The sequence below is a fragment of the Mastomys coucha genome, unplaced genomic scaffold (assembly GCF_008632895.1).
Source record: "Mastomys coucha isolate ucsf_1 unplaced genomic scaffold, UCSF_Mcou_1 pScaffold7, whole genome shotgun sequence".
In the NCBI taxonomy this organism is placed as follows: Eukaryota; Metazoa; Chordata; class Mammalia; order Rodentia; family Muridae; genus Mastomys; species Mastomys coucha.
In genome coordinates, this window is record NW_022196913.1 from 18,582,605 (window position 1) to 18,610,523 (window position 27,919).

At 37.5% G+C, this 27,919-nt stretch overlaps 1 protein-coding gene across 5 annotated transcripts in view; it reads right to left on the bottom strand.

Moving 5' to 3' along the window:
- Positions 1–27,919, bottom strand: part of Hecw1 (HECT, C2 and WW domain containing E3 ubiquitin protein ligase 1) — a 361,630-nt gene continuing 333,711 nt past the window's right edge. For all 5 annotated transcript variants that reach the window (XM_031359678.1, XM_031359677.1, XM_031359674.1 and 2 more), the window contains 6 exons: positions 20,999–21,097; positions 20,247–20,376; positions 18,359–18,505; positions 12,727–12,841; positions 9,721–9,919; positions 1–4,400 (listed from right to left, as the gene is read on the bottom strand). In XM_031359678.1, coding sequence (XP_031215538.1) covers positions 4,289–4,400; positions 9,721–9,919; positions 12,727–12,841; positions 18,359–18,505; positions 20,247–20,376; positions 20,999–21,097 — 802 coding nt within the window. In that variant the 3' untranslated portion in view covers positions 1–4,288. The remainder of the gene's footprint in view (positions 4,401–9,720; positions 9,920–12,726; positions 12,842–18,358; positions 18,506–20,246; positions 20,377–20,998; positions 21,098–27,919) is intronic.

Consider the following 27,919-nt stretch of genomic DNA (forward strand, 5'->3'; position numbering starts at 1 on the left):
TGCCATACCAAAGTGAGTTTATTGACATTCCTTGAAGATGTATGATGTAAGAGAAAGCGAGGCCTGAGTATCACATGACATTTCTTTTGTAGATGTAAGCAAAATCAGCCCAGTAATATGATGTCTCATGTTATTGACTAGAACAAAGACTTGTAAACACAATCTTATGGGCATTTCCTTAGATAACGGAGGCTGCAGGAAATAGACTAACGGAACAATATTTACTCTATGTACTACCTCTAGGCACCTTTTATCTACTAGAACAAAGGGACTACATGTCATTAACAGGAAAATAATACTTTCTCTTTTGGACTTTGTGATGGCTGGAATAGTCATCCTGCACATTTATGATACAGTATTGCAGTTTTAATGATAAACACTGTTAGACATAATTGTAATAATAATAATCATAACAACGACAACAACAATAATAATAAAGCACCACATTTTGTTATGTAAAGTTCTAACTACTTTCATTTGAAAGTGTTTCATCTTGACTGGGAAAACATTTGTGGCAACTTAGAAATTTTCTGAGCCCAAATTTCAGACATGTAGCTTGATACATGAACTATCGATGAGACCGCATAGGGTTAGAAGTTTAGTGGAAAACTCAGCTCACTGGCTTGCCATACAAGTATTCTTACTGTTGGATGATATAGCTTCATTATTAACAGGAAAACCATTTAAATATTTCATGATGAAAGCTTGCCAAAATCTCATTTAGCATTTGATTATTTTCATTAACTTTCCTGAAGTATTTGTGCTATGATGGTAGCAAACCATCAGGATGTTCTTGAACTCATATACACAGGATGTCACAGAGAACTCAGTATTCTAGAGTACTTCTGACTTTGATGACTCAATTTCTATTGGGAAGATTGTCATCTTCATGTTATTGAATATTTGTGTTATCTATAAAATTATGATAATACTCTATTGTCTCTTTCAAATTGTAACATAATTTTTAAATCTTTTTAATTTTTTTGTCTTCTCCCAAAAGGTATTTTATTATACTCATAAAACTAGATATAAAAAAATCTTGTTTTAGGGAGGTTATGACTTATAAGTAATTAGTTTCTAATTGAGTTCATGGAGAAAAAAATTTCAAAGAAGTACATATGGTCACAAAAGATCTGTGTTACCCAAAGAACTATAGGATTTGAAGTGATTTATCTCCAACCATTGAAATCAATAGAAAACTATTTATACAGTGTTTTCCTTACATGTAAATGTATACACATACACATATAAACATACATAGTTATATGTCCATATGCATATATATTGAATTATACATACTTTTAAAATAAGTCTCATATATGAAGCAAAAAGTATTTTTCCATGGCTAGCTTTTGAGTTCCTCTTCCCTTTGAGTTCTCTTCTTCCATGAAAGGCTGAAGTCATGTGTTGGCCTCTACGAAGCAAGCTTTACATTCTCTCAGAAACTTTGATGTCAGTATAGGTGACATTTTGAATTTTTTTAGAATACTATTGCTATATGAAGAGGGGTTCATAAGTCCCCAGCCATAGCCGAGGAGCTATTGATAGCCAATAGCTGCTAAGAGTCAGTTTCCTTTTTTCACTGTTTTCTTTTTTTTTTTCTTTTTTAAAACAGAGTCTTACTATGTAACTCTGCATGTTCCTGGAACTTGCTCTGTTGACCAGACTAGCTTTGAACTCACAGAGCTCTGTCTGCCTCTGCCTTCCAAGTGCTGGGATTAAAGGCATTTTAATGCCATAACGGTGTACCACTACAGCGGGCTATGGAAATCATATATATATATATGTGTGTGTGTATATATATATATATATGTGTGTGTGTATATATATATGTGTGTGTATATATATATATATATATATGTGTGTGTGTGTGTGTGTGTGTGTGTGTGTGTGTGTGTGTGTATGTGTATCTTCCAGGGGATGACCTTGCACTAATTTAAGATATGGACAGACAGCACAAATTGGACTCAATGGATCATTAAAAAAAGATGACATGACATTGAGAAGGAATTGAATATTGAGGAGTGGATGTAGAAGTAGTTAGGGAGAAAAGTGTTAGGTGAATATGATTGAAATATATTGCAATATCTTCAAATAATTAAAAAGAATATATTAGAAATACTTCTGCTGTTGGGATTCATGTAGAACCTATCATTAGGGTAGAAGTATAACTAAAAATTAATTAAAGACCACATTTATCTGAGTTTCTTATTCACGTTTCATTTCTAAGATAATTTCTTCCTTCTATATGTTTGTAGACTATATACTAATCTATTTAATAGATTGCCTCATTTTTGCAAATTGTAAAGTTCTTCAGGAGCAGCTTTCTACACTTGAACAACATCCTCCTTTTTCAATGTATGGCAAGTAAGTAATAAAAAACTTGAATGCTTGAATTTTTTGCAAGTTTTTATGTATGTATAAGGTGAATCTTAAATATGCTATTCTAAGACAAAGATTTAGTGAAAACGATTTTAGCAGTGCTTTTGTTCTGAGTTCATTAATAAATAACAGCTCCTTTGGAATTATTTTTCAGATACTTAAATATGGGCCAAATTTTACTCACCCCTCAAGCTGTGTTTCATACAACGTACATCCCATTTTTAGTAAAACTTATTTTTTTGATAGCAATAGAAAACTAAGTTTGTATCATATATACTTCTTGCTTAACAAAGAAACACAGGAACACAGAGTGTTTTGGCATTGTGAATAATTTTTACTAAGAAAATATTTTAATGTGTGGGAACAAAACACACTGCTCTTCCGAGCCACGAGGCATGGCTTCATCATCAGTTAACTTTAAATTTTCAGACTTTTCCTTTTATTTTACTATGTTGACTACAACAATGAGGATTTAAATAGTTCAGTCTCTTTAGCTTTTCTTTTTCCCAGTGAAGAAAAACCACTTTCATTTATGTCATATTTCAGACAACACAGATAACATGGTTACAAAAATAGCAAATGACCATTATGGTTAGATTTATCTCAAATGTACTTAAGATGCCAGGCTGTCTGTGGAGCCTGCGATTGTTTTTCTAAAAACACATTTTCTTAAATATTTTGCTGAATGCTTTAAAAAAATGGATTTTTTTTTTTTTTGTGGACACAAGTCGGCGTGCCTTTGAAGAATCACTATGGATGAAGGAGAAGTTTATATTGCCCGTGATCCTTAACAAGCACCATCGTGCTCTGCAGCTTTGTATGTGGTGTCTGTGAACATCAGATGTGACAAAATTTGAACACCATGACTTAAAAAAAGGAAAGAAAGGAAAAAAAGAGTGAGAAAAGTATCAAAGCTAAAAAGAAGCAAAAGACTGGCCTATCACGTAAATAAACGTGGCTGCAAGCAAAGCCATGAGATTTATTTGGACGATGTGTGTGAGAACAGATTAAACAAAGCTCATGGATTGGAGTAAGTGTCGTATGTCCTGTCCTTTTTCCTGCGTGCCTTATCACTTTCTATGGTGACAGCATTAGAGGTAAAGGCTCATCCTTCAATCTACAGCAATTAGGATTTCCTCCTTGGACATGGTACACAAGTTTGTGCTTCTTGGGTGGTGAGGGTTCACGAAGGGTGCTCCCCACTACACTTTTCTGAACTCAAGTTGAGTTCATAGTCCATATAACCCTTGGATTTACTGATAACCTTTTTATTCTTGCTGTTGTTAATTGCTGGAAGTTTCATATTTGCACCATATGTCTAGGCTAGTTCTGGCTGATGGGACTGATACCACTTATGATTCATGAGTTTAATGAAGAAAAAGTTTCTGTATGGCCTTGGGTGCCATTTGGATAGAATGAATAGGAAGTGTAGAGATAGAGAGGAAAAAAATTAGTCAGCTCCCAGGTCTGGAAATAGTTGCTAGAAATTAGGAGAAATGGTGGTTCTGTTTGGAAGACATGGGCATATAAAAGCATGGAATGCTTAACAGCTCAAATTATCTTTAAATGATAGAAATGGAAGTAAACATTTATTACCATTTCGTCAAGTGTAGCATAACTTGCGCTCATATTTCATTGTTAGGAATGGAGGTATGTGGAGGTATACACAGACCTTGAGACAGCTGTTTTGTAGTATTGCATACAGGCTAGCAGTTCATTGGAAACAGAGGAGATAAGCCTGAAGATTAGATCTTAGAAGAAGGCAATTCTTCATGCACAGCTTTTGCCAATTCTAATTTGCTTTGAAATAAAAATCATGGAATACCAAAGTCAAAGGAGGGGAGTAAGTCATCCCAGACAGGGTGGCGTCACTGTTCAGGACAATGCCAGGAAAGGTTCCATGTCTTCACTCAAGTCCAAAGGTGCTGGTTTCTTCTACTGCTGTTAACAGCTTTTCATACAACATGGAATATGAAGGATATGGTGGGAGATCCAATCGGTTGAAGCATGTGTGTGCCCTGAGTTGGGGAGAAAATACTGGTGAGGGTATATTAAGGACTACTTTTGGTTATATTGATGACATAAAAGAGGAATCAAAAGTGAGCCAGACAAAGATTTTGGTCAATCAAAAAAGACTGCAAATGGCAAAGCATAGAAACAGTTAATTGTTATTTGTAAATAAAACTAGACTATACTACAAGCACAGCAGAGAACCAACAGTCAAGACTATGCTATTAGCCTAACTTGAAATTTAAATAATATGAAGAAGGCAGAGACATTATTAGTGCTAATGGATCATTCCAAAACATCCTTACCTCCGTCGTGAGTTCTAGGCCTTGTTAAACCGCAAGTATCTACTTGGAGGAGCTAGTGGTACCCTGTACTCCTGAGATCCAGTTGTCCATGCCATGTGTGTTATGGAAACAAGTTTAACTCCTCTATACCACTGGCACACACATCAACTGAAGCTTACATGCCGCACTCCCAAGGACACTCCTTCCCCAAGCCTGGGGAGTCTTCACTTCACTGTCATCCATGCAGCCTTGCTCAGAATGAGTTTCATTCTGGTGACTCATACTTGCCAGTATCTGTCCTAGATTAGCTATGTCTTTCTTCTTACATGGATAATACATGGTATAGGAAACACCTGTGTGGGTAATTCAGTAATGAGCAGAGGAGGCATAACCACACAGATTTTTCCTTGGTATTTGTTTCCTGCCAGAAACTCTTTGTTTCTTGATTCTGGTCTTTTGACAAAGCAGGAAATAGAGTGTATTGGTCCAGCTTGAAGTTAATTTTATGCCTTTTCCTCCCAGGTTGGGTGAGTGTATGTTGAAGTTGTGTTTATATATCAACCAGCACAGAAAAAGACACTAAGCTAAAACAAAACAAAATAAATCAGATGAACACAACAACAACAACAGCAACAGCAGCAACAGCAACAGCAACAACACCCCATAAAATAAAACTAAACACTCAGAGTTTTATTTGGGATGTTAGCGTTTGAATTACAAGATTCTTTGGGGAAGTGTTAATAACCTAGACCTTTGATCTGACAAATTAGAGTGTGGGCTCAGGATTCAGGATAGTGCTGCTTCTTTGGGAGTTAAAGAAAGAGGGATGAAAGAAGGAACGTGGGGTTTTCTGCTGGGGGAGAATCTGAAGAAGGTGTTGGTTTTTGTCTATCCAGCATCCAATCCTGCTTTTGGATAAGGAGCTCCCTCCTTATCCCTGTGTTCACCCAACACCACACTTTCCTGCCTGTCTTCTCCCTCTTCAAGCCCCAAGTGCCTGCACAAGACAATAGAATGTCTTACTGTAGGCTGGAAGGACTTGATTTGGAGGAAAACCATGAAAACAAATAGATATTAGCAGAGCTCTGTGATTACTTAAGTATCAGAAAGACCTAGATCACTTCAAGAAAAAGATAAGTATTTTAGTTATTATAAAAAATGTTTTAACTAAAAAGTCAGAGAATTGATCAGGACAATGATTATAGTGATTTTCTTGGTGTTTAGAAAGGCAGAAAGTAGAAAATCCATTGGATTGTGGCTGACATAATTAGGTAGTAAAGTAAGAGCTAACAGTACTAATATATATTCAAAGAAAATATGTATATTGCATTTAATCTGTGTCTCCTTGGTAACAAAAGCAATGACATTTCCTAAAGCATAAAGCAGAGGCTCATTCCTTGGTGAAAGATACCAAAGTATCTTTCTCTTCACATCCTCTCTGTATATTAATTTATTTTCTGTTGCTGTGACAAAACATATGGCAAAAGGAATGAGGAAGAGGCAGTCTATGTTGTCTCAGTGTGGAGGTACAGTCTATCCTGGTAAGGGAGACATGATAATAGTAATGAGGTGGACAGCCATATGACATTCACAGTCAAGAAGCAGGAGAACTGTCTTGTCTTTATTTAATCCAAAACCCCAACCCATGGAATGATGCTGCATATATTTAGGGTGTGTCTTCCTACCTTTACTTTATCTTGAGACATCCTTGAATTCTCAGAGGCTATTCAAATTCCCAAGTAGTCAATAGTTACCATCTCATCCTTCGACATTTCTTAGGACATTTTGTCCTCTGTTGGCTCAATACTTCTTTCTGAGCATATGCTGGTATTTGCTCCATCCATAACTAGATAATATTGCTCTCCCAGCCTAGACTTTTTCTCTATTCTATCCTTTAATGTCCACCAAATGCAAGTTGCTTTGAAGCATTTTCTCTGAGTAGTTAATCAGGATTAAAACTCTGATTCACACTCTCATATCACATTGCTTTAAGCACTTTTAATTCCTCTGATTCTCCCTTATGTTGTAATTAGTTATCTCTGGTCTGTATTTCCCTCTACAATAAGTTCTTCTCTTCATACTATAGACTTATAGGGGTAGGCTGATATTGAATGATGACCCAAATGATAATTTCCTAAAATAAAACCAGAATGTTTCTAAATAACTTCACTATCAAAATCTATCATTAAGATAGATGTGTGCTGATTTATGTTTTCAGTCTTTCAGCTCTCAGAGGAACCACAAAGCTAATACCTTTTGTCTTGATGGCTAAAACTAGTATAGGAAAGCCGGAAAACTACTTTCAATTGTTATTAAACAATTGGTAAATTGGTAAATATTACTAGTACTCATTGTTGTATAGTAATTTTCCCTGAAACAAAACATTCTGTCTTAGAGGGAAGCTAAGATCTGAACAAGAACAATGCCAATAGACATAGTAACACAGAATGGGAAAAGCTCACAGGGCCTCAGCCCTAGATAAATAACTACATGTAACTAGGACTGTTGAAAGGACAATTAGCCTTCTCCAGGGATGAGACTTCTAGTTGATTACCTAATACCAAGTGGTCAGCCCTGAAATCATGCATATACAAGCAACACTAAATAAACTCAGGAGGTTATATTTCTATATATATGATCTCTCTCTCTCTCTCTCTCTCTCTCTCTCTCTCTCTGTGTGTGTGTGTGTGTGTGTGTGTGTGTGTATTTAACAGTAACAAAGAAAAACAAAAAACCATGAATCTGAGAGGGAGAGGGGAAGACCATGGGGCTTGGAGAAAGGAAAGGAGGGAGGGAAATGATGTAATAATATTTTAATTAAATAATAAAATTAAAATTCTAAAGGGAGAATATACATTCATCCCTGCAGGAAAACTCTTTAAACCGCAGGAAGTATACAACTCAAAAGCTTCAGGAACTCCCTGAGACTGAGGCAAACATTAAGGACTGCCAAGAGGTGTTCTCAGATCAGCCAACATGCCCAGAAGTGGCCCATACTAACGAGATACCTAGAACAGACACTTTCCGGCCTACTGAACTGCATGCATGTTGTGCACTCCACATTCCTAGCTTTGGTGAGCCATTCGGAAGTAGGTTTTAGGTGATGCAGCTGTAGGAGTCATTTCTGTTCCTGTAAGTAACCTCTTGTTCATATGCCTCTAAGTATCTCCAATAAAATTTATTGGTTCACAAAGCTGGACTTTGTTGGCATCATTGCTTTGGTCTACTGTAAGTTTCCTATATGTGGTGAGCAGACATTTGGTGAGATCTTCTCAGTTCCAGAATCACGAAACACTCAACAGTATATGAACTGTCCCGAGGAAAGCAAGAAGTCTGGGAAAATTAGATGAAAACTAGACTTCATTAAGTATTTTCTAATTAATTACTTAATTAATTAATTTTATGTATATGAGTGCTCTATCTGGATGTACACCTTTATGCCAGAAGAGGGCATCAGATCATATTTTACATGATCGTGAGCCACCATGTAGTTGCTGGGAACAGAACTCAGGACCTCTGAAAAGGCAGCCAGTGCTCTTAACTGCTGAACCATCTCTCCAGACCAAAATCTTTTAATTATATGAATTTAGCAAAGGTATTTTGGTGCTGTTATAGTTTGTATATAGCACTTCCCCAAAGGCTTAAATGTTAAAGATTTGAGTTCAGCAGTGATATCATTGGGAAGCAATGAGAGCTTTAAGATGTGGAATGTTCTGAGAGGAGGTAGGTTATTAGTGACATTTCCTCAAACAGACCCTTGGCTATTTCTCTTTCTTCTTTTCTTTTCCTTTCTCCGTTCTCTATCCTTTCTTTAAACCCTCCTTCCCTCTGAGGCATGAGGTAAACTGGATTTTTTTTTTACACTTCCCATCATGATATACTCATAAAACCAACGTTACAGGACTAATCAGTCATAGCATCTCTTCCTTTTAGATTAATTTATCTAATAATTTACTACAGTAATGACCATATTAAGATAAATCTGTATCAACTATATATCTTTTTAAATTAGAAAATTTGAAAAGATGATAATAAGTGTCTGGTACTGTTCAGTTAACACTATGATCAAAGTAACTCTTATAAAATAAAGCTTTTAATTGGGGGTTCCTTTCCGTTTTAGAGGGGTTAGTTCATAATCATCATGATAGGAAGCAGACAAGTAGGGCATTAGAGTAGTATCTGAGAGCTTTATATCCTGATCTGTAGGCAGCAGGCAGAGATAGAGAGTGTAACTGGGCCTGGTATAGGTTTTTAAAACTGCCAAGCCCACTCCATTGAAGTATGTCAAATACTTCTTCCAACAAGACCACACCTCCTAATCCTTTCCAAACAGTTCTACTAACTAGGGGACAAATATTCAAACAGATAAGTTTATGAGGGCCATTCTTATCTAAATACCATAGAATTCATATTTTCTTATGTTTGTCAAGAAGCCATTTAAGACTTGGCACTGAATCTCATGGGGTAGGAAGTTTAAAGTGACTTTTTTTTTAAATTTATAACACAATAGGTTTTAAATAGAGTACTGTGTAGAAATCACTGTAAAGACCCATGAATATACATGATCCCATTTCCACATATTTTAAAAGTCACTGGAAAAATATGATATATACAGAAATATGTAACTATAGGTGTATGCTCTATGTCAGTGGGGTTACTTTGCATTTCCAGCATTTTTACAGTAATGACTTTGCCTCCACCATTGCCTAAAGAGTATTCAAGTTAACTTTTGGATGGACTGGCAGTCTACCATTATTGGCACATTGGGTATTGCAGCTCACATATGATCAACAACTAAAACTTCACTAAAAATACAGTCTCAATCCAAGTCTTAGAGGCTTCTTACTTTCATCTTTAGTAGCACAAATAACAGTACTCTGTGTGACAAGCAAAAATTCTATCTTAAAAGACTCAGAAAAAAAAAGAAAAAAATAAATAAAATAAAATAAAAAAAAACAAAAAAATTAAAAAATGACTCAGAACTCAAATAGTAAAGCATGCTTTTTCTCTGCAGAGTTCATGAAGGTTGGCAGGAGCTCTGTACCTGGGAAGAGATGTAATCTTCCCCCACTTTTCTATGCAGAAACGTCGAAGCCCATTGCTTCCCCTCAGAGCTGCAAAGCCTTCGTAGGGCACACTTGATGTTCCTGTCACAAACTGAAGTAGCCTCAGTCTCTGCTCGTTATTGAAGCGTTCCACTGCAGCCCAGAACCAGCGGATCACAAGGTGGGCATCGTGGTAACCTGGTTTAAAGAAAGAGGTGGAGGCCGGGAGAAAGGAGGAAGAGAGACATGTGTTAGCTGAACTGCAACTTCAGATCTTTCGATTTTACTGATAATGACATTCAGATAGGCAAGACTTAACTAATTTATATAACTTCGTCAGGTTTTAAAACAAGTAGATCTGGGATATAGCTCTTTTACAAAACTGGGTATTGGAGAGTTTTTTTTTTCCCCTGAAGTGTTTGCTTTTCATTTAAACAATTGGATACAACGTGAAATATTCCAGCCTTATGTGAATTTAAATAAGGAGCAAAAACGGCACAACACCGGCAGACCATCTATGTTTTCTTTGTTTTGATGTTTTAGCACTTGGCAACAACATAGCACAGGAGGGTCTAGAACTTAAGAACAGATAGAAGTTACATGCAAACCTGAAGAGGACAGGTTTCTAGATGTCATGACTGCCCAAAGAGAAAAGCTGATTCTATCACACAGTTGTTCTCTGAGTCAAGCCTGGATATGGAGCTGCTTTAAGGCTCTGTTGAAGAAGCTGGGCTTGTGAGAAGAAATTTAGAGAAATGATCGCCACTCAACACAAAGGTACGAGACATTGGAAGAGTGGGGAGATACATGTGCGGAGAAATGATCGCCACTCAACACAAAGGTACGAGACATTGGAAGAGTGGGGAGATACATGTGCGGAGAAATGATCGCCACTCAACACAAAGGTACGAGGCATTGGAAGAGTGGGGAGATACATGTGCGGAGAAATGATCGCCACTCAACGCAAAGGTACGAGGCATTGGAAGAGTGGGGAGATACATGTGCGGAGAAATTGAGAAAGCTCTGTGAAGGAAGCAGGGATTGAGTTTGGCATGGGAAGCATTTATGCAGCAGAGCAAAGTGAGAAGGCATTCTTAGCAGAGGAAATAGTGAGAATGAGGAAAACATGAGGGATCAGGAAGTCAGCTGACAACTGAGCGTCTGTAGAGGCCAGGCCAGGGGGTTGCTGGGACATTAGAAGTCTTAGTGGTTCAATAGAAGCATCCGTGCTGACTACTTTGCCAGAAGTTTTCTTAACTAATCTGCATAGAACTTCCAGCGGGCTTTTCAGGGGACTGGCTGAAGGAGGCTGAGTTGGTATTCCATTCCTTCCCCCACTCTGTTATATTTGTTGGGATTTTTCTCTAATATTTTACCTAAAAAGAGGGCTTTTGAGGCTGAACTACTGAAAAAGTCTTCTGTGAGTAATAAGACTATGTTTTGGGGGAAAGATCTGATCTCATCTAATGAAAATGATGCTTGCAAATGATGCTTGCAAAGTCTACGTATGTACATATATCCTACACTAATAATTTCTTAACACCAATCCCATGTTGAAATGCTATTTTGGATGTATTAAGTTAAAATACATAAATTAAAATTCCTTGTTTGTACTTTTTCTAATGTGAGTTTTAGAAAATTTAGTCAGTGCCAGGTGTGGTAGTAACATGCAAAACTCTGTGGTAGAAAGCCGAGGCAAGTGGATCTTTGTGAGTCTGACACCAGCTTTGGTATACATAGGAAGTTCCAAGCCATCCAAGGCTAGACAATGAGACACTATCTCAGCAAGTAAGTAGACAAACAAACAAATAAACACACAAATAAATTCAAACACATGTCTTTCAAATTCCATTTCTACTTTGGATGAATAGACTAAGAAGTCAAATGTTCTGGGAAAATATTCCCTACAGTCATCCTATGGTAAGAATCATAATGTTTATTGTTAAGAAATGGGAGGAGAGATTTAGAATTCAGTTCATTTTTATGTAGACCAAAGGAAAGCTCACAAGACTCATGCAGTAAATGATATTTCCAATTAGGGAGAGAGAGAGAATAGTTAGAACCCATGGAAGCAAAGGTGGACTGAGGCAAAGAAGGCCAACATTCCATAGGAAGCAAGAGATGTTTCTCTGACAGCGTGCAGCCTACTCAAGAGCTCACATAGAGAAAGTGTGTTGTCCATGAGCCTTCACATGACATGCCAAGGATTACTGTTGCCTGAAAAGGACTTCAGTCAGAAGATGGTAAAGAAACCATTTTATATTGAAGTAAGGCTTTGGAGGCTTTTAAAAGTGATAAATTGGGATCAGGATATTCTTTAGTGAAGAATAACTGGTGAATTTAGTGCTGAAGAAACACCGGGCCTTGAAACCCAGGCACTGTAAATCACAGTTGCAACAATTCTAGATAGTGGTGTGATGTACTACTATTTAGCTATACAAAGGGATGAAATACTAAAACATGTCAGAACATGGATGAATCTCAAAAAAAGTATGTTAAGTCAAAGGCAGAAACGAAGACAGTATGACAGTATTTATTTGACATTTCTAGAGTTAAATTCCAAAGAGATAGAATGAAGATTTATGGTTGTCAGGTGTCTGGAAGATGGGGACAAGGGGCAGAGAACAACTGCTTGATGGCTATCATCCTCTCTTGAGATGGTGAAAGTATTTTAGAACCAGGTAGAAGTTATTGTTACATAAGGTTTTGAGTGTACTAAATGTTATTGAATTCTTTATTTTAGAATGGCCAACTTTACATCAAGCCAACTTTATTTCAATAATTTTTCTTTAAGACCTATATTATCTCCAGGCGGTGGTGGCACATACCTTTAATCTCAGCACTTGGGAGGCAGAGGCAGGCGGATTTCTGAGTTTGAGGCCTGCCTGGTCTACAGAGTGAGTTCCAGGACAGCCAGGGCTATACAGAGAAACCCCCCAAAACAAAACAAAACAAAACAAAACAAAACAAAAAGACCTATATTATCAAAAGCACTGCTAGCTCACCTCCCCGGTACTCAGTGTTATTTCTCCAGTCATTCAGGTCGATTTCAGCAGTTCCAGCAATCACCAGCTCCAGCTCCCTCGCATCAAACACTGAGACAAGCCTTGAGTCTACAACCTGAAAGACAGTTGCAGTACACACACACACACACACACACACACACACACACACACACACACACCACAGAAATTCATGATTACTATTGTTGTCTATCAGGTTGGGAAAGTAACTATCATTTATAAATCATCTATTTAAATATGTGGTCATTTTAAAATTTGAAATCATAGCAGAGATCTGAATACTTATGTCTTTCATTCTACTTGCATGTTATAATCTTTATCCCCAGCTCTGGAGCCTTAAATGTGTAACTGCATTATAATCTCAAAATAATTTTTAAAAAGAGGCAATTAGGTGCATCCTTTCCCACTGAGGCCAGTCTACTATACCCAGCAAAACTCTCAATTACCATAGATGGAGAAACCAAGATATTCCATGACAAATCCAAATTTATACAATATCTTTTTTACAAATCCATCCCTACAAAGGATAATAGATGGAAAATGCCAACACAAAGAGGAAAATTACACTCTAGAAAAAGCAAGAAAGTAATCTTTCAACAAACCCAAAAGAAGATAGCCACACAAACATAAAAATAACAAGAAGCAACAATCACTATTCTTTAATATCTCTTCACATTAATGGACTCAATTCCCCAATACAAAGACATAGACAAAGAGACTGGATACATAAACTGGACCCAGCATGTTGCTGCATACAGGAAACCCACCTCAGTGTCAAAGAAAAACACTACTTCAGAGTAAAAGGCTGGAAAACAATTTTCCAAGCAAATGGTCCCAAGAATCAAGCTGGAGTAGCCATTCTAATACTGGATAAAATCAATTTTCAACCAAAAGTCATCAAAAAAGATGAGGAAGGACACTTCATACTCATCAAAGGAAAAGTCTACCAAGATGAACTCTCAATTACCCCTATTGTAAGGGCATCCATGTTCATAAAAGAAACTTTTCTAAAGTTCAAAGCACACATTTCACCTCACACAATAATAGTGGGAGACTTCAACACCCCACTCTCATCAATGTACAGATCATGGAAACAGAAACTAAACAAAAGACACAGTGAAACTAACAAGTTATGGACCAAATGGATTTAACAGATATCTATAGATCATTTCATTCTAAATCAAAAGAATATACCTTCTTCTCAGAACCTCATGGTATCTTCTCTAAAACTGACCATATAATCTGTCACAAATCAGACCTCAGCAGACATAAGAAGATTGAAATTATCCCATGCATCCTATCAGATCACTACCTATTAAGGTAGGTCTTCAATAGCAACAAAAACAACAGAAAGCCTACATGGATGCTGAACAATGTTCTACTCAATGACAACTTGGTCAAGGAAGAAATAAAGAAAGAAATTAAAGACTTTTTAGAATTTAATGAAAGTGAAGGCACATCATACCAAAACTTATGGGACACAATGGAAGTAGTGCTAAGAGGAAAACACATAGCTCTAAGTGCCTCCAAAAGCAAACTGGATAGAGCATACAGCAGCAGCTTAACAGCATGCCTCAAAGCTTTAGAACAAAAACAAGCAAATAATCCCAAGAGGAGTAGATGGAAGGAAATAAACTCATGTCTGAAATCAACCAAGTAGAAACAAAAAGAACTATACAAAGAATCAACAGAGCCAGGAGCTGGTTCTTTGAGAAATCAACAAGATAGATAAACCCATAGCCAGACTAATGAGAGGGCACAGAGACAGTATCCAAGTTAATAAAATCAGAAATAAAAAGGGAGATATAACAATGGAAGCTGAAAAAATTCAAAAAATCATCAGATCCTACTACAAAAGCTTATACTCAACAAAACTGGAAAATCTGGATTAAATGGACAACTTTCTAGACAGATACCAGATACCAAAGTTAAGCCAGTATCAGATAAACCATGCAAATAGTCCCATAACCCCTAAAGAAATAGAAGCAATCATTAAAGGTCTCCCAACCAAAAAAAAAAAAAAAAAAAAAAAAAAAATCCCAGGACCAGATGGTTTTAATGCAGAGTTCTATCAGACCTTCAAAGAAGACCGAATACCAATACTCTTCAAATTATTACACAAAATAGAAACACAAGGAACATTACCCAATTCATTCTATGAAGCCACAACTATGCTTATACCTAAACCACACAAAGACCCACAAGGAGAGAGAACTTCAGATCAATTTCACTTATGAATATCGATAAAAAAATAACTCTGAAATTCTCTCAAACTGAATCCAAGAACACAACAAAATGATTATCCATCATGATCAAGTAGGCTTCATTCCAGGGATGTAGGGATAGTTTAATATATGGAAGTAAATCCAGTATTATAATCCACTATATAAAGAAACTAAAAGAAAAAAAAACCCACATGATTATGTCATTAGATGCTGAGAAAGCATTTGATAAAATTCAACATCCATTCTTGTTAAAACTCTTGGAAAGATCAGGAATTCAAGGCCCATACCTAAACATAGTAAAAGCAATATATAGCAAACCAGTAGCCAACATCAAACTAAATGGAGAGAAACTTGAAGCAATCCCACTAAAATCAGGGACAAGACAAGGCTGCCCACTCTCTCCCTATTTATTCAGCATAGTACTTGAAGTTCTAGCTAGGGCAATTAGACAACAAAAGGAGGTCAAAGGGATACAAATTGGAAAGGAAGACATCAAAATATCATTATTTGCAGATGATATGATTGTATACTTAAGTAACTCCAAAAATTCTACCAGAGAACTCCTAATGCTGATAAACAACTTCAGCAAAGTTGCTGGATATAAAATTAACTCACACAAATCAGTAGCCCTCCTATACACAAAGGATAAACAAGCTGAGAAAAAAAATTAGGGAAACAACACCCTTTGCAATAGCCACAAACAATATAAAGTGTCCTGGTGTGACTCTAACCAAACAAGTTAAATATCTGTAGGAAAAGAACTTCAAGTCTCTGAAGAAAGAAATTTAAGAAGAGCTCAGAAGATAGAAAGATCTCCCATGCTCATAGATTGGCAGGATCAATATAGTAAAAATAGCCATCTTGTCAAAAGCAATCTACAGATTCAATGCAATTCCCATCAAAATTCCAACTCAATTCTTCATAGAGTTAGAAAGAGTAACTCTCAAATTCATTTGGAATAACAAAAAACCCAGGATAGCAAAAAACTATTCTGAACAATAAAAGAACTTCTGAGGGACTCAGCATCCTTTACCTCAAACTGTACTACAGAGCAATAGTGACAAAAACTGCATGGCATTGGTACAGTGACAAGCAGGTAAATCAATGGAATAGAATTGAAGACCCAGAAATGACCCCACACTTCTACGGTCACTTGAACTTTGACAAAGGAGCTAAGCCCAGCATTTTCAACAAATGGTGCTGGTTCAATTGGTGGTCAGCATGTAGAAGAATGCAAATTGATCAATTCTTATCTCCCTGTACCAAGCTCAAGTCCAAGTGAATCAAGGACCTCCACATAAAACCAGATTCACTGAATCTAATAGAAGAGAAAGTGGGGAAAATTTCCTGAACAGAACACCAATGGCTTATGCTCCAAGATCAAGAATCAACAAATGGAACCTCATAAAATTACAAAGCTTTTGTAAGGCAAAGGACACTGTCAATAGGAAAAAATGGCAACCCACAGATTGGGAAAAGATCTTTACCAATCCTACATCTGATTGAGGGCTAATATCCAATATATACAAAGAACTCAAGAAATTAGACTCCAGAGAACCAAATAATCCTATTGAAAAATGGGGAACAGAGCTAAACAGAGAATTCTCAACTGAGGAAACTTGAAGGACTGAGAAGAACCTAAAGAAATGTTAAACATCCTTAATTATCAGGGAAATGCAAATCAAAACAACCCTGAGATTCCACCTCATACCAGTCAGAATGGCTAAAATCAAAAACTCAGGAGACAGCAGATGCTGGTGAGGATGTGGAGAAAGAAGAACACTTCTTCATTGCTTGTGGAATTGCAAGCTGGTACAACCACTCTGGAAATCAGTCTGTCAGAAAACTGGACATAGTACTACCTGAGGACCCAGCTATACCAGTCCTGGGCATTTACTGAAAAGATGCTCCCACATTTAACAAGGACACATGCTCCACTATGTTCATAGCAGCCTTATTTATAATAACCAGAAGCTGGAAACAACAGCCCAGATGTTCTTCAACAGAGGAATGGATACAGACTATGTGATACATTTACAGAATGGAATATTACTCAGCTATTAAAAATAACAACTTCATAAAATTCATATGCAAATGGATGGAATTTGAAAATATTATCCTGAGTGAGGTAACTCAATAACAAAGGAACAAACATGGTATGCATTCACTGATAAGTGGATAGTAGCCCAAAAGTTAGGAATACCCAATATTGAATTCACAGACCATATGAAGCCTAAGAAGAAGGAAGATCAAAATGTGGATGCTTCAGTGATTTTTAGAAGGATGAACAAAATACTCACTGGAGGAAATATAGAGACAAAATATGGAGCAGAGACTGAAGGAAAGGCCACCCAGAGACTGCCTGACCTGAGGATCCATCCTATATACAGCCACCAAAACCAGCAGTTACTATGGATCCTGGGAAGTCCTTGCTGATGGAAGCCTGATATGTCTGGCTCCAGAGAGGCTCTGCCTGAGCCTGGCAAAGAGAGAGGCGGAAGCTAGCAGCCAGCCATTGGACTGAGCTTGGGGTTCCCTTTTGGAGCAGTTGGAGAAGGGACTGAAGGAGCTGAGAGGGTTTACAGCCCCATGGAAGGAACAACAGTGTCAACAGGCCAGAAGCCTGGAGCTCCTGGGGACTGAACCACCAACCAAGGAATACACATGCAGTGAGTCCTGGTGTTGGCCACATTGGCAGAGGATGGCCTTGGTGGACATCAGTGGGAGGTGAGGCCCTTGGGCCTGATGGTGTTCATGCCCCAGTGTAGGGGAATGCCAGGGTGGGAGGACAGGCGAGGGTGGGTGGGTGGGGGAGCACCCTCATTGAGGCAGAGGGAGGGGCAATGGGATAGGGCATTTCTGAAGGGGAGACCTGGAAAGGGGAAAACATTTGAAATGTAAATAAAGAAAATATCCAATTCAAAAACCAAAAAACCAAAAAAAACAAAAAACAAAGAAAACCCAATCAAACAAAAAACAACCCTTGACATCCAGGAGGAGTGGCTACTGCCCTCCAGTGCTTCTGCTTGGCTTTTGTTATTACAGTGGACTGGAGGAAATGTCATATCCACATAGCTACATAAGAAACACTGTATGCTTTCTCACCTGACACAACAGGGCCAAGTCAATTACAATTTATTTGAGAATATTTTAACTTTGTACTGGACTGGTATTCATTCATAGAGAAGTCTGGTCCTTCATCCAGCCAGTGCAGCTAGACGGTCCACACCCTCTGGGTGTGAGACTGTAAACCTGGCTTCTCCCTCCTCTTTCTCTCTGCTCTGAACTGTTGAATTTACCCGCTCCTCCTCCTGACTCCAGGAGAGGTGCAGGCTCCACTGCACAGCACAGGGCTATGGCCTGCTTTCCTGGGCCACTCAAGGTCTTACCTCATAGAAACCTCTGACCAATGCCTCCGTCTGCTGCACCACACCACGCTCCACGCGCCACTTCACCATCCTCTCAATGTACTCCTTCTTGTTCTTCTCAGTCACCTGTGTGTTGGCACCTCCAGACTTCAACTCTCTTTCTGTTACCTTGCGAATAAACAAGAGGATCATGATGCTTATCATTCAGGAGACATTTTTATTTAGATTGACAGCAGCACCAAAAAAGGGCAATTTTTTCCTTCCCGGAAGTTACTGAAGAAAGTTTTTGTTGTTTGAAGAAAATTCTTTTTTTTTTTTCTTAAAGATTTATTTATTTATTCTATGTATGTGAGTACACTGTAGCTGTACAGATGGCCGTGAGCAATCATGTGACTGCTGGGAGTTCAACTCAGGACGGGCCTGCTCGTTTGGGCCCTGCTCGCTTTGGCGTAATACAGTGTAGTTGTCTTCAAACACACCAGAAGAGGGCATCAGATCTCAGTACTGGTGGTTGTGAGGCATCATGTGGTTGCTGGGATCTGAACTCGGGACCTTTGGAAGAGCAGTCAGTGCTCTTATCCGCTGAGCCATCTTGACAGCCCCAGAAACATATTTCTTTAACTCAAGGGGTATAATGGAAACAAAGGAGAAATAACCTGGGTTGTTCCTTAAGGTGGAAGGAGCCAAATGTCAGATGCTTGATTGCTCTCTATCTCAGTTAGGGCAACAAATTGCAGCTGTTATGTAGCAAGTTCTTACTGTATACCTAAAGAGAAGTACAGTAGATGTACGTGGGTAGAAAGATTTGTTTCTTTAAGCTGGCTGTGAATGTGGCTATGATGCAGAGCACAGAGAGTCAGATGGGTCTCCACTCAAAAAGGAATTCATGCTTTTAAGACAAACTCGTCAGCCAGGAGTTAGGATCTGTGAGCTATCTTTTTGTGTACTAGAGAATATAAAAATATATTTCATGTGTTATTCTAAGCATATATACATATATATTATATGCTATATATGTTCTTTATTTTCTTTTTCTCTGGAAAATATGTCAGAAAATTTATACCAATTTAGATATTAATAGACACAGAGAATTTTAAACCTGTTTGACCAACAGATTTAATAATACATTAATAAATTCTTATAGAAAACACATGGAAAATTTTCGTGTTTAGTGTCAAGATCTATGCATACTGGAGTATTAAGTAGATGTAATGAAAGAACTATTATGTAGTTTTGAAGATAGAGAAATACCTTGTATCTTATGGTATACCTTAAATATTTTCTGATTCATGGTTACATTTGATTTCCAAAACTCCTGCTCAGGGTAGAACCATGTCACAGTGATAGACATAAGGAAGATGCCCTGGCAGGATTATTATAAAAGAAGTCCTGGAGCTGGAGAGATGGCTCAGGAGTAAGAGCACTTTCTGCTCTTACAGAGGACCTTGGTTTGAACCAGTGAGATTTTTGTTATCTAATTTAAAAATAAAATTCCACTAACATATGATTCAGCCATCCTATACCGGAGATAGGATACATGCAATGCATATATAATCCAAGAACTAGCAGTAGGACCCAACCAGTCCAGTGTTGTTAGCAACGTTATTCACAATACCCACAAGGATGAAAGAAGCAGATAGTATTTGAAAGACCTAGAGTCAAAATCATAAAAATAGAAATGGTATGGCATTTTCCAGGAGTTAGGGGTTAGGAGGAATTAAGGGTGTTAGTTTAATTGGTAGAATTTCAGTTTTGAAAGAAGAAAAGTTCTAGAGGTTGTATGCCAAATGACATGAATGCATTTAACAATACTGAAGTGTACACTACAAATTTTTTAAGATGGTCAAGCTTTTATTCTATGCATTTACCACAGTGAACAATGTCTTTTCCAAGTCCACACCACACAAACCTGTCCAAAAACTTCTTCATTAACAGTGAAAGTGAGATCAAGAATATCTGTGATGTTGTTGTCCTTCATCCACTGTAAACTCTGGTGGAATTCTTCATCCAAATATTCTAGGTCACTCAGATCACATGGCCTGGGAGAATTCAAAGGCAGCAAGAAAAATTGAGTAAACAAATATGGTTTCCATACCCCATTCCAAACATGATTGTGTGACTTCTCAATAAAGCATCATAGGTTTCACAATTACTTGATACTTTTGAATGTACTCATGAAACAGTAATTGAATAGTTTTATTTAATAGTTTTGAAAAGAAACCTAAAATTTCAACAATAAAAATGAAATAATTATCAGCTTGTAGATACCTAAAAATCAAACCAATTCTACTCAACTGTTTAATACAATGTTCACAATGTTATGATTTCTACATAAATGAACTCATGTCCATTTGGTTTTGCTAACTTCTTATACCTACAAATACCTTTTTATTGCACTAAAATGTATGGAAGATACACAAAACATATATACATACATATATATGTACATATATATGATACGTACATACATATATGTATGTATACATATATGTATATATATATACACATATATGTATGCATATATATGCACTCAGAACAAGAAATGATAGAAACTTAATAGGAATGGTTGAAACAAAATTGGCAAAAAAGGCCAGAGACATGAAGAAGGGCAGCACGTTATGCTGCAGATAAACTACATGGGACCATCCTCCAATCACTCACAGCTTCAGGAGTCCCTTATAGAAGGGTCTTGTGAAGAAAGCATCCAGCAGGTACTGATGGATCAGAGCTAGGCCCAGGATACGACCACTGAATCTAAACCTGAAACATACATAAAGCAAAGAAGTTTAAGAGTTACTAGGAATTTACATTACTAAGTATTTTAATTTGTACAATTTTTTAAAATGTAGCTTTATTCATGGTGTTGGTGGTTGGATCAAGGGCCTAACATATCCTAAAACATAAGCTGCACCACTGAGTATCCTTTTGCCAAACTCAATGAGTTTCTGTATAGTATTCAGCTTAAAATGAATTTTCCCATTGATGATAAAGAGGCTTCTGTTCTCTTTATCACAAACAATGGTCATGTGATTGGTAGGTCCTAAGTGAAACCTTCATGCTCTGTGATCAGACTGCTGTTACTTGTCTAAGAAGAGGAAATCATTGAGGAAGGGAAATGCAGGAACCTGAAATATAAAGCCCAACTTAGACCCAAAGAGAACCTGGATCAAAATAAGAGAAAACCGTCTCTCTGACCAATGTGCCTTTGCTTACTCAGATATTTTATAATGTTACCTGAAGGCCCCATGCTGGGAGATAGAGGCTTGAATATAGGTCACATGTAGCAGTTAATATTTAAACACAGTGAGGAACAGTCCTATGCAATCACAATGTAATGACAGATAACCCGGTCAACCATTATTATTCAATATTGCCAGCTACACAACGAAAGAACAAGGTCACTGTTAGGAGGAATAAGTCATTTAGACTGGACCATCTACAGACATAAAGTCCCTTACTTATTTCAATCATTGTTGAATCAAATTTGTTTCCTAAAAAGTTTTCTGGTGAACTGTATGGATGAGTTACAAGGTTACCTGTAGTTTGCCCAGGTGATTTCTCTACTTTAAGAAGCTTCCTGTCTGTCCAGTCTAGCATCCTTGGCTTCTTTTCTACAAAGTCTGTCAATTTTTTCACCTAACTCCAAAACTGTGCTATACATATTTTCTATCTAATTTGGTCTTCACCTCACCATGGAGTTTTCTGGCTCCTCCCAGTTGGAATTCCTAAGTAACTATTTTTTAATGTGTTTGGTATGATACTTCATAGTCACCAGATAATCAAATCTGTAAATGTTATAAAATGCCAAAACGAATAGATCATATTATCTTCTAGGATAAATACAAGTATAAAGCACACTTCAAATTAGGATTCTTGAAGTAGTCTATTCCATTTGCCTGAAACAGAATGTCGACAATGTACACATTATTGAGAATTAAGAGAAATCAAATAAGGAAAAAAACCCCATGAAACACAGGTACCTATAGGTGTTTTCCAAAACTTCAGGGGCCCTCCAGTGACCCATAGAAGAAAGCTAAAAATTACAGCAAATAGCAAAATGTGTAACTCATAAACATATTCAAAGAGAATACTACTTTAAGTTTAATGTCAAAATTGAATACTCCAGGTTGCAAAACAGCTGCTCACATCAGTCACAGAAGAGCGGGGAACAATGAGTTAATAATTCATGCTGTGTTGAGTTCCTATGCGTCTTGTTTGGTATAGTTTAGGATTAGTGTTCTGGTAATATGTTCAGGATGAAATATCCAGTTTAAATAGACCAATAGCTAGACTGTTTCCTAGATTAAATTAGAAGACTTTGAGGAAAAATTATCTCCAAACCAAGCACTCTTTCTCATTTAAAGATAAGTTCTTTAAGTCTCTAAGGGATAGTAAGTCCTTTACAAATTAAATGGTTTCCTAAATAAGAAAGGGGTAAAAGTTTCTTTTCTTTTCTTTTTTTTTTTTAAAGGTTTATTTATTTTATGTGTATGAGTACACTGTAGCTGTCTTCAGACACACCAGAAGAGGGCATACAGATCCCATTACAGATGGTTATGAGCCACCATGTGGTTGTTGGGAATTGAATTTCAGACTTCTGGAAGAGCAGTTGGTGCTCTTAACCACCGAGCCATCTCTCCAGCCCCCGAAAATTTTCTTAATTCACCATAGTGAGATGTCAAACTACAGCTCATAATCTATAAGTAGTAACAAGATAATGAGCTAAAGACATCCCATTTGTATATACAGAAAGCTCAAGTACAATACAGTAAAATTGAGCTTGAGAGGTCACTCCAAAGATAATGCAAAATGACTAAGGATATTTAAATTTAATTTTAAGAAGGAGAGGATATTTAATATTAACAATTTATTTAAAAATTAAGGCCCAAGGCCTTAATCATAATTGCTTTTTAAAAAATTGTTCATGAACAGTTATTTGATAATCTGCATCACCAATTTCTAGAGATAAAATAATCCTTACCTCTAGATAGAAGGATAGAGGAAAATAATTTCCTTAAATAATAAATAACATTCATTTCAACAGCTTGGTCATCCCTTTGTATCCTCTATATAAAAGGAATCAATTAATCATATATTGAAAACATTCAGAAGGATCATCTCATCCTTGTCAAATGTGAATATTTTTCATTATCATTTCCTTAGCAAAATAGTATAACAGTTTATAAAGTGTCTGTATTAATTGGGTATTATGAACAATCTAAAGATGATTCAACGTATGTGGGAAGATTGTGTGTGTGTGTGTGTGTGTGTGTGTCTGTGTGTATGTGTTGTGTATAAAATATGGTATTTTATATGAGAGAGTTGTCTGTTTTAATTTTGCTTCCTATTGCTGTGGTAATACCTTGACAAAAGCAGCTTAAGGAGAAAAGGGTTTATTTGGCTTGTTCAAGCAAGTCCATGTGACAGGTTGTGAAGCAGGTGCTCACATCAGTCACAGAAGATCAGGGAGCAATGTTTAATACAAGAATGCTGTGTTCAGTTCCTTTGCTTCTTGTTTTCTAAAAGTGGTACTGCCTGTGGGGCCTGTGTGTTTCTGCTGCTGCCAATGGCTGAGGCTCTCTGCTGCTGAGACCTGGGGCTGCACTGTGTATTAGTTAAAAAGGAGGCAATGCATAAGTGAGATATTTTATTATAGGAAGGAGAAAATAGGCTGGTCATGTAGAGAGAAAGAAAAGAGAGGAAGGAGTGGACAAGAGAAGGAGAGAGAGAGAGAGAGAGAGAGAGAGAGAGAGAGAGAGAGAGAGAGAGAGAGAGAGAGAGAGAGAGAGAGAGAAGAAAGGAAGCAAAAGAGCAAGAAGGCAAGAGAGAGAACAAAGAGCAGGAAAGAGAGGAAGAAAGCAAGAAGGCAAGAGGGCCAGAGAGAACAAAGAGCACAAGAGAGGAGAGAAGGTGAACCACCCCTTATATTGTGTGAGGCGTGGCTATCTGTGGGGCAAGGAATGCCTGGCTGTAGTTAGTTGACTGGGGGTAGGGTCCAGCTAGAATGCTGGGAGCTTGGGGCATTGTCTACCTGATAGAGCACACATCTTCTGTGGGGGCAGCTGTTGTGACTGAAACAGGGGCCAAAGACTCAGGAGTTCTGGTCGAACACCTTCCGTCCCTTGCAGGCAGAGATATTACCAACTGAGTCACCGGGGTTCAGATCTATTACTCGACTGGGCCTAGGTTGCCTGAACAGACCACTGCCCTACAGCTGCCCACTTTGGTTGGGGCTTCCCAAATTAATTAATGTAATCAAGAAAATTCTCTAAAGATGGTGTCCACAGGCCAGACTAATCTAAATAGATTCCTGTCTCAGATGATTCTTGATTGTGTCCAGCTGACACTTTATTATATCTATGAATTTAGTATTCATGAGGAATTCACAACACACTGGGGATACAAAGAAATTACTGCATTTAACAGTAAAAACATGGGAAGATGTTTGCTACTGTCACTATTCACAATTCTATCAGTCTGGTACTGTAGTTATTTATAAGAGAAAATTAGAACAAATGTAGATTTATGGAATACCTATTGGGCTAGAGCATGGTATTGATAGTACCTGTACTGGCTGGTTTTGTTTGCCAACTTGACACAGGCTGGAGTTATCACAGAGAAGGGAGCTTCAGTTAGGGAAGGACCTCCATGAGATCCAGCTGTGGGGCATTTTCTCAATTAGTGATCAAGTGGGTAGGGCCCCTTGTGGGTGGTGCCATTCATGGGCTAGAAGTATTGGGTTCTATAAGAGAGCAGGCTGAGAAGCCAGGAGAAGCAAGCCAGTAAGGAACATCCCTCCATGGCCTCTGCATCAGCTTCTGCTTCCTGACCTGCTTGAGTTCCAGTCCTGACTTCCTCTGGTGATGAACAACAATGTGGAAGTAAGCTGAATAAACCTTTTCCTCCCCAACTTGCTTCTTAGTCATGATGTTTGGGCAGGAATAGAAACCCTAACTAAGACAGTACCCCATTGATCCTTGTAAGCACTTTATTTTATGTTTAGGGCCATCCTTGATTCATAGATTCAGAAAACCTAGAGGGAAGAATTACACGTAGTAGTGTAGCAAGGGAGCCTACTAGAATCTTCTTTTCATCTGACCAAGCCTTTACTTTTATCTGTTTTGAGCTCCAGGCATCCTAAAGATTAGGCTGCCAGAGCAGGGTGCCTATCTGGTTTGTTTCTTCTTCACACACTGGCTCCAAACACCTCCTGTGCTAATTTGAAAGACTTTAGTTTAAGAACTTTAACTAGGTCAAGTCAAAGGGAGAACAATTAAAAATCATAGCAGTGTCACAAAACAAAAACAAAAACAAAAACAAAACAAAAAACCAAAAAACACCCCAAAAAACCTAGATCAAGACTGTTTTATGGTAATTTCCTCTTGAGCTTGTTGAGACCCAGAGAGTTCTAAAGAGTCATTAAAACTCAGGGAGTCCTATAGGAACTTCACTGAGACAATATACACAACTCAGAAATTTCAAAAAGTTCCTGAAACTGACAAGATCCACAAGACTAAGAATTTTTGAAGGGATTGAAACCATTTAGGTTACCTGAATCAGATGCTCCAACATTTCCAGCAGCCTGTAAGTTGTGAAAAGAGCTCTATGGTCCCAGGTTTCAAGAATTATTACTTGTGCTGGCCTGGGATGTTAGTGATGCAGCTGTATTTGAGTATTTGATTTGCTTCTGTAGGAAATCTCTCACCCACATTCTTCATTACTCTTATCTGTTATTGGTTCCACATCTGGAATGAGTAGATGTTTGCCAGGAATAGTGTCACACAATAGGAATGTAGCTGTGTCTCAGGAATATGCAGGCCACATGTGATTTTACCCTGTCTCATCTAGTTTCTCCTTCTGGATCATCTCTGTTCCTTACTTTTGTTTTACTTGTTAGTGTTATCCATTATTTATATTCTGGTTTTAAGCACCCATAGAGACAAACCTTACTCACTAACTTAAGTAAAAATTTCCAACATTATCCACTGATTGTTCCAGCGCAGGTTGGATGTACAGTCTCGATCAATCATGAGTTATTGGAAGTAAACTTGAGAGGGTAGTTGAATATCTCTTAATGGTTTCAGAGAGCCACTGTGACCACAGGCGATATATGGTAGAAGAGTTTCTGTCTGAAGCCTTGGAGGGCAAGAGGCACTGAGAAGCCATTTTATAAAGTTGTGAAAATGAAGCCCAAGTTGTATTGGAGACCTCTAGATAATGGAAATGCCAGAGCCATGAGATATCTGCCAAGGAGAACTACACACACAGGGAAAAGAACTGGTCCAAGGAAGATATGTGTGTTGAAAGCAACCAAGTGGCAATATGGAACCATCTATGCCCTTTGAAACTAAAGTTACACACATCTGGCTTGGCACTAGAGGAACAGGTATTTTGTCTGCTGGGTTTTGGTCTTGTTTTGGTCCAGTATTTTCCAACTAATCCTACCTTTTGAAATTGGAATATATATTCTTTGCCATTATGCACTGGAAATATGTAGTTCTTTTTTTTTTTTTAAGTCTGATAATTTTTTGTTTCTCTTAAAGACTCTTACTTTTGACTGGACTCAGACATAGATGTGGAAGCAAGGACAGTCTATGTCTCTTGTACTCTATTCCTAGAGTTTTTCTCTGGATTATTTCATTCTCTTGACCAGAAGTTTAGCATGTCCTGCAACCTCCTAAATTATTCATTCACTTAATTTGTTGTTTCTTCAGAACAATATGTCAGCATTTGTATTGCAGAACACAGGGACTAGCAAAACACTGGATCTTGGGTGCTCTGGTTCTAAGCGTCTCACCTTCTTTGTTTAAGGTCTTACTGACAACACACTTGTAGACATGTTTCCTAGGCGTTCAGCTGTGTCAAGAAGAAGCTGAATACCTATTTCCCAGTTATAGCCTTTTGGAAACTCACTGAAATAGAGAGTGAATGCAAATCTCATATATTCAATAATTCATTTTTTAAAAATTTATTTTATAGGAGACACGATTAAGAGATTTCCTTTAGTCTCAAAAGAGACTTTAGACTTTTGACAATATTTGAGACTGTTAAAGACTTTGGGAATATTTGAAGTTGGACTAAATTCATCTTGTATTATGATATGGACATGAACTTAGGGGTATCAGGAGTAGAATGTTGTAGGTTTGAATGATAAATTTTCCCATAGGCCCATGTGTTCTTGGTTCCCAGTTGGAGATGTTTTTTGGAGATGTTTCAGAAGAAAAAACATCACTGAGGATGGGTTTTGAGGTTTTAGGGCCTCACTCACTTCCAGTGTTTTTTTTTCCTTTCTTTTTCTAATTCTTACATATGGTTGAGATGTGATCTCTCAGCCAAAATAAACTCTTCTATAAGTTGGTTTTGGTCAAGGTTTTAATCACAGCAATAGAAAGATAAGTAAAAACACAAGAGCTATCTATCAAGATTTGTTGAATAGAATTAAATTGAAAAATATTTTGGTTTTACTACAGTGAACTGTAGTATGCAAACCTTCTAAAAATGTCTAAAATATAATGTACTATTTGGCCTGCCTACCTACATTAATTACCCATTTCAGTACTTTTTTTTTTTTTTAGATATTTT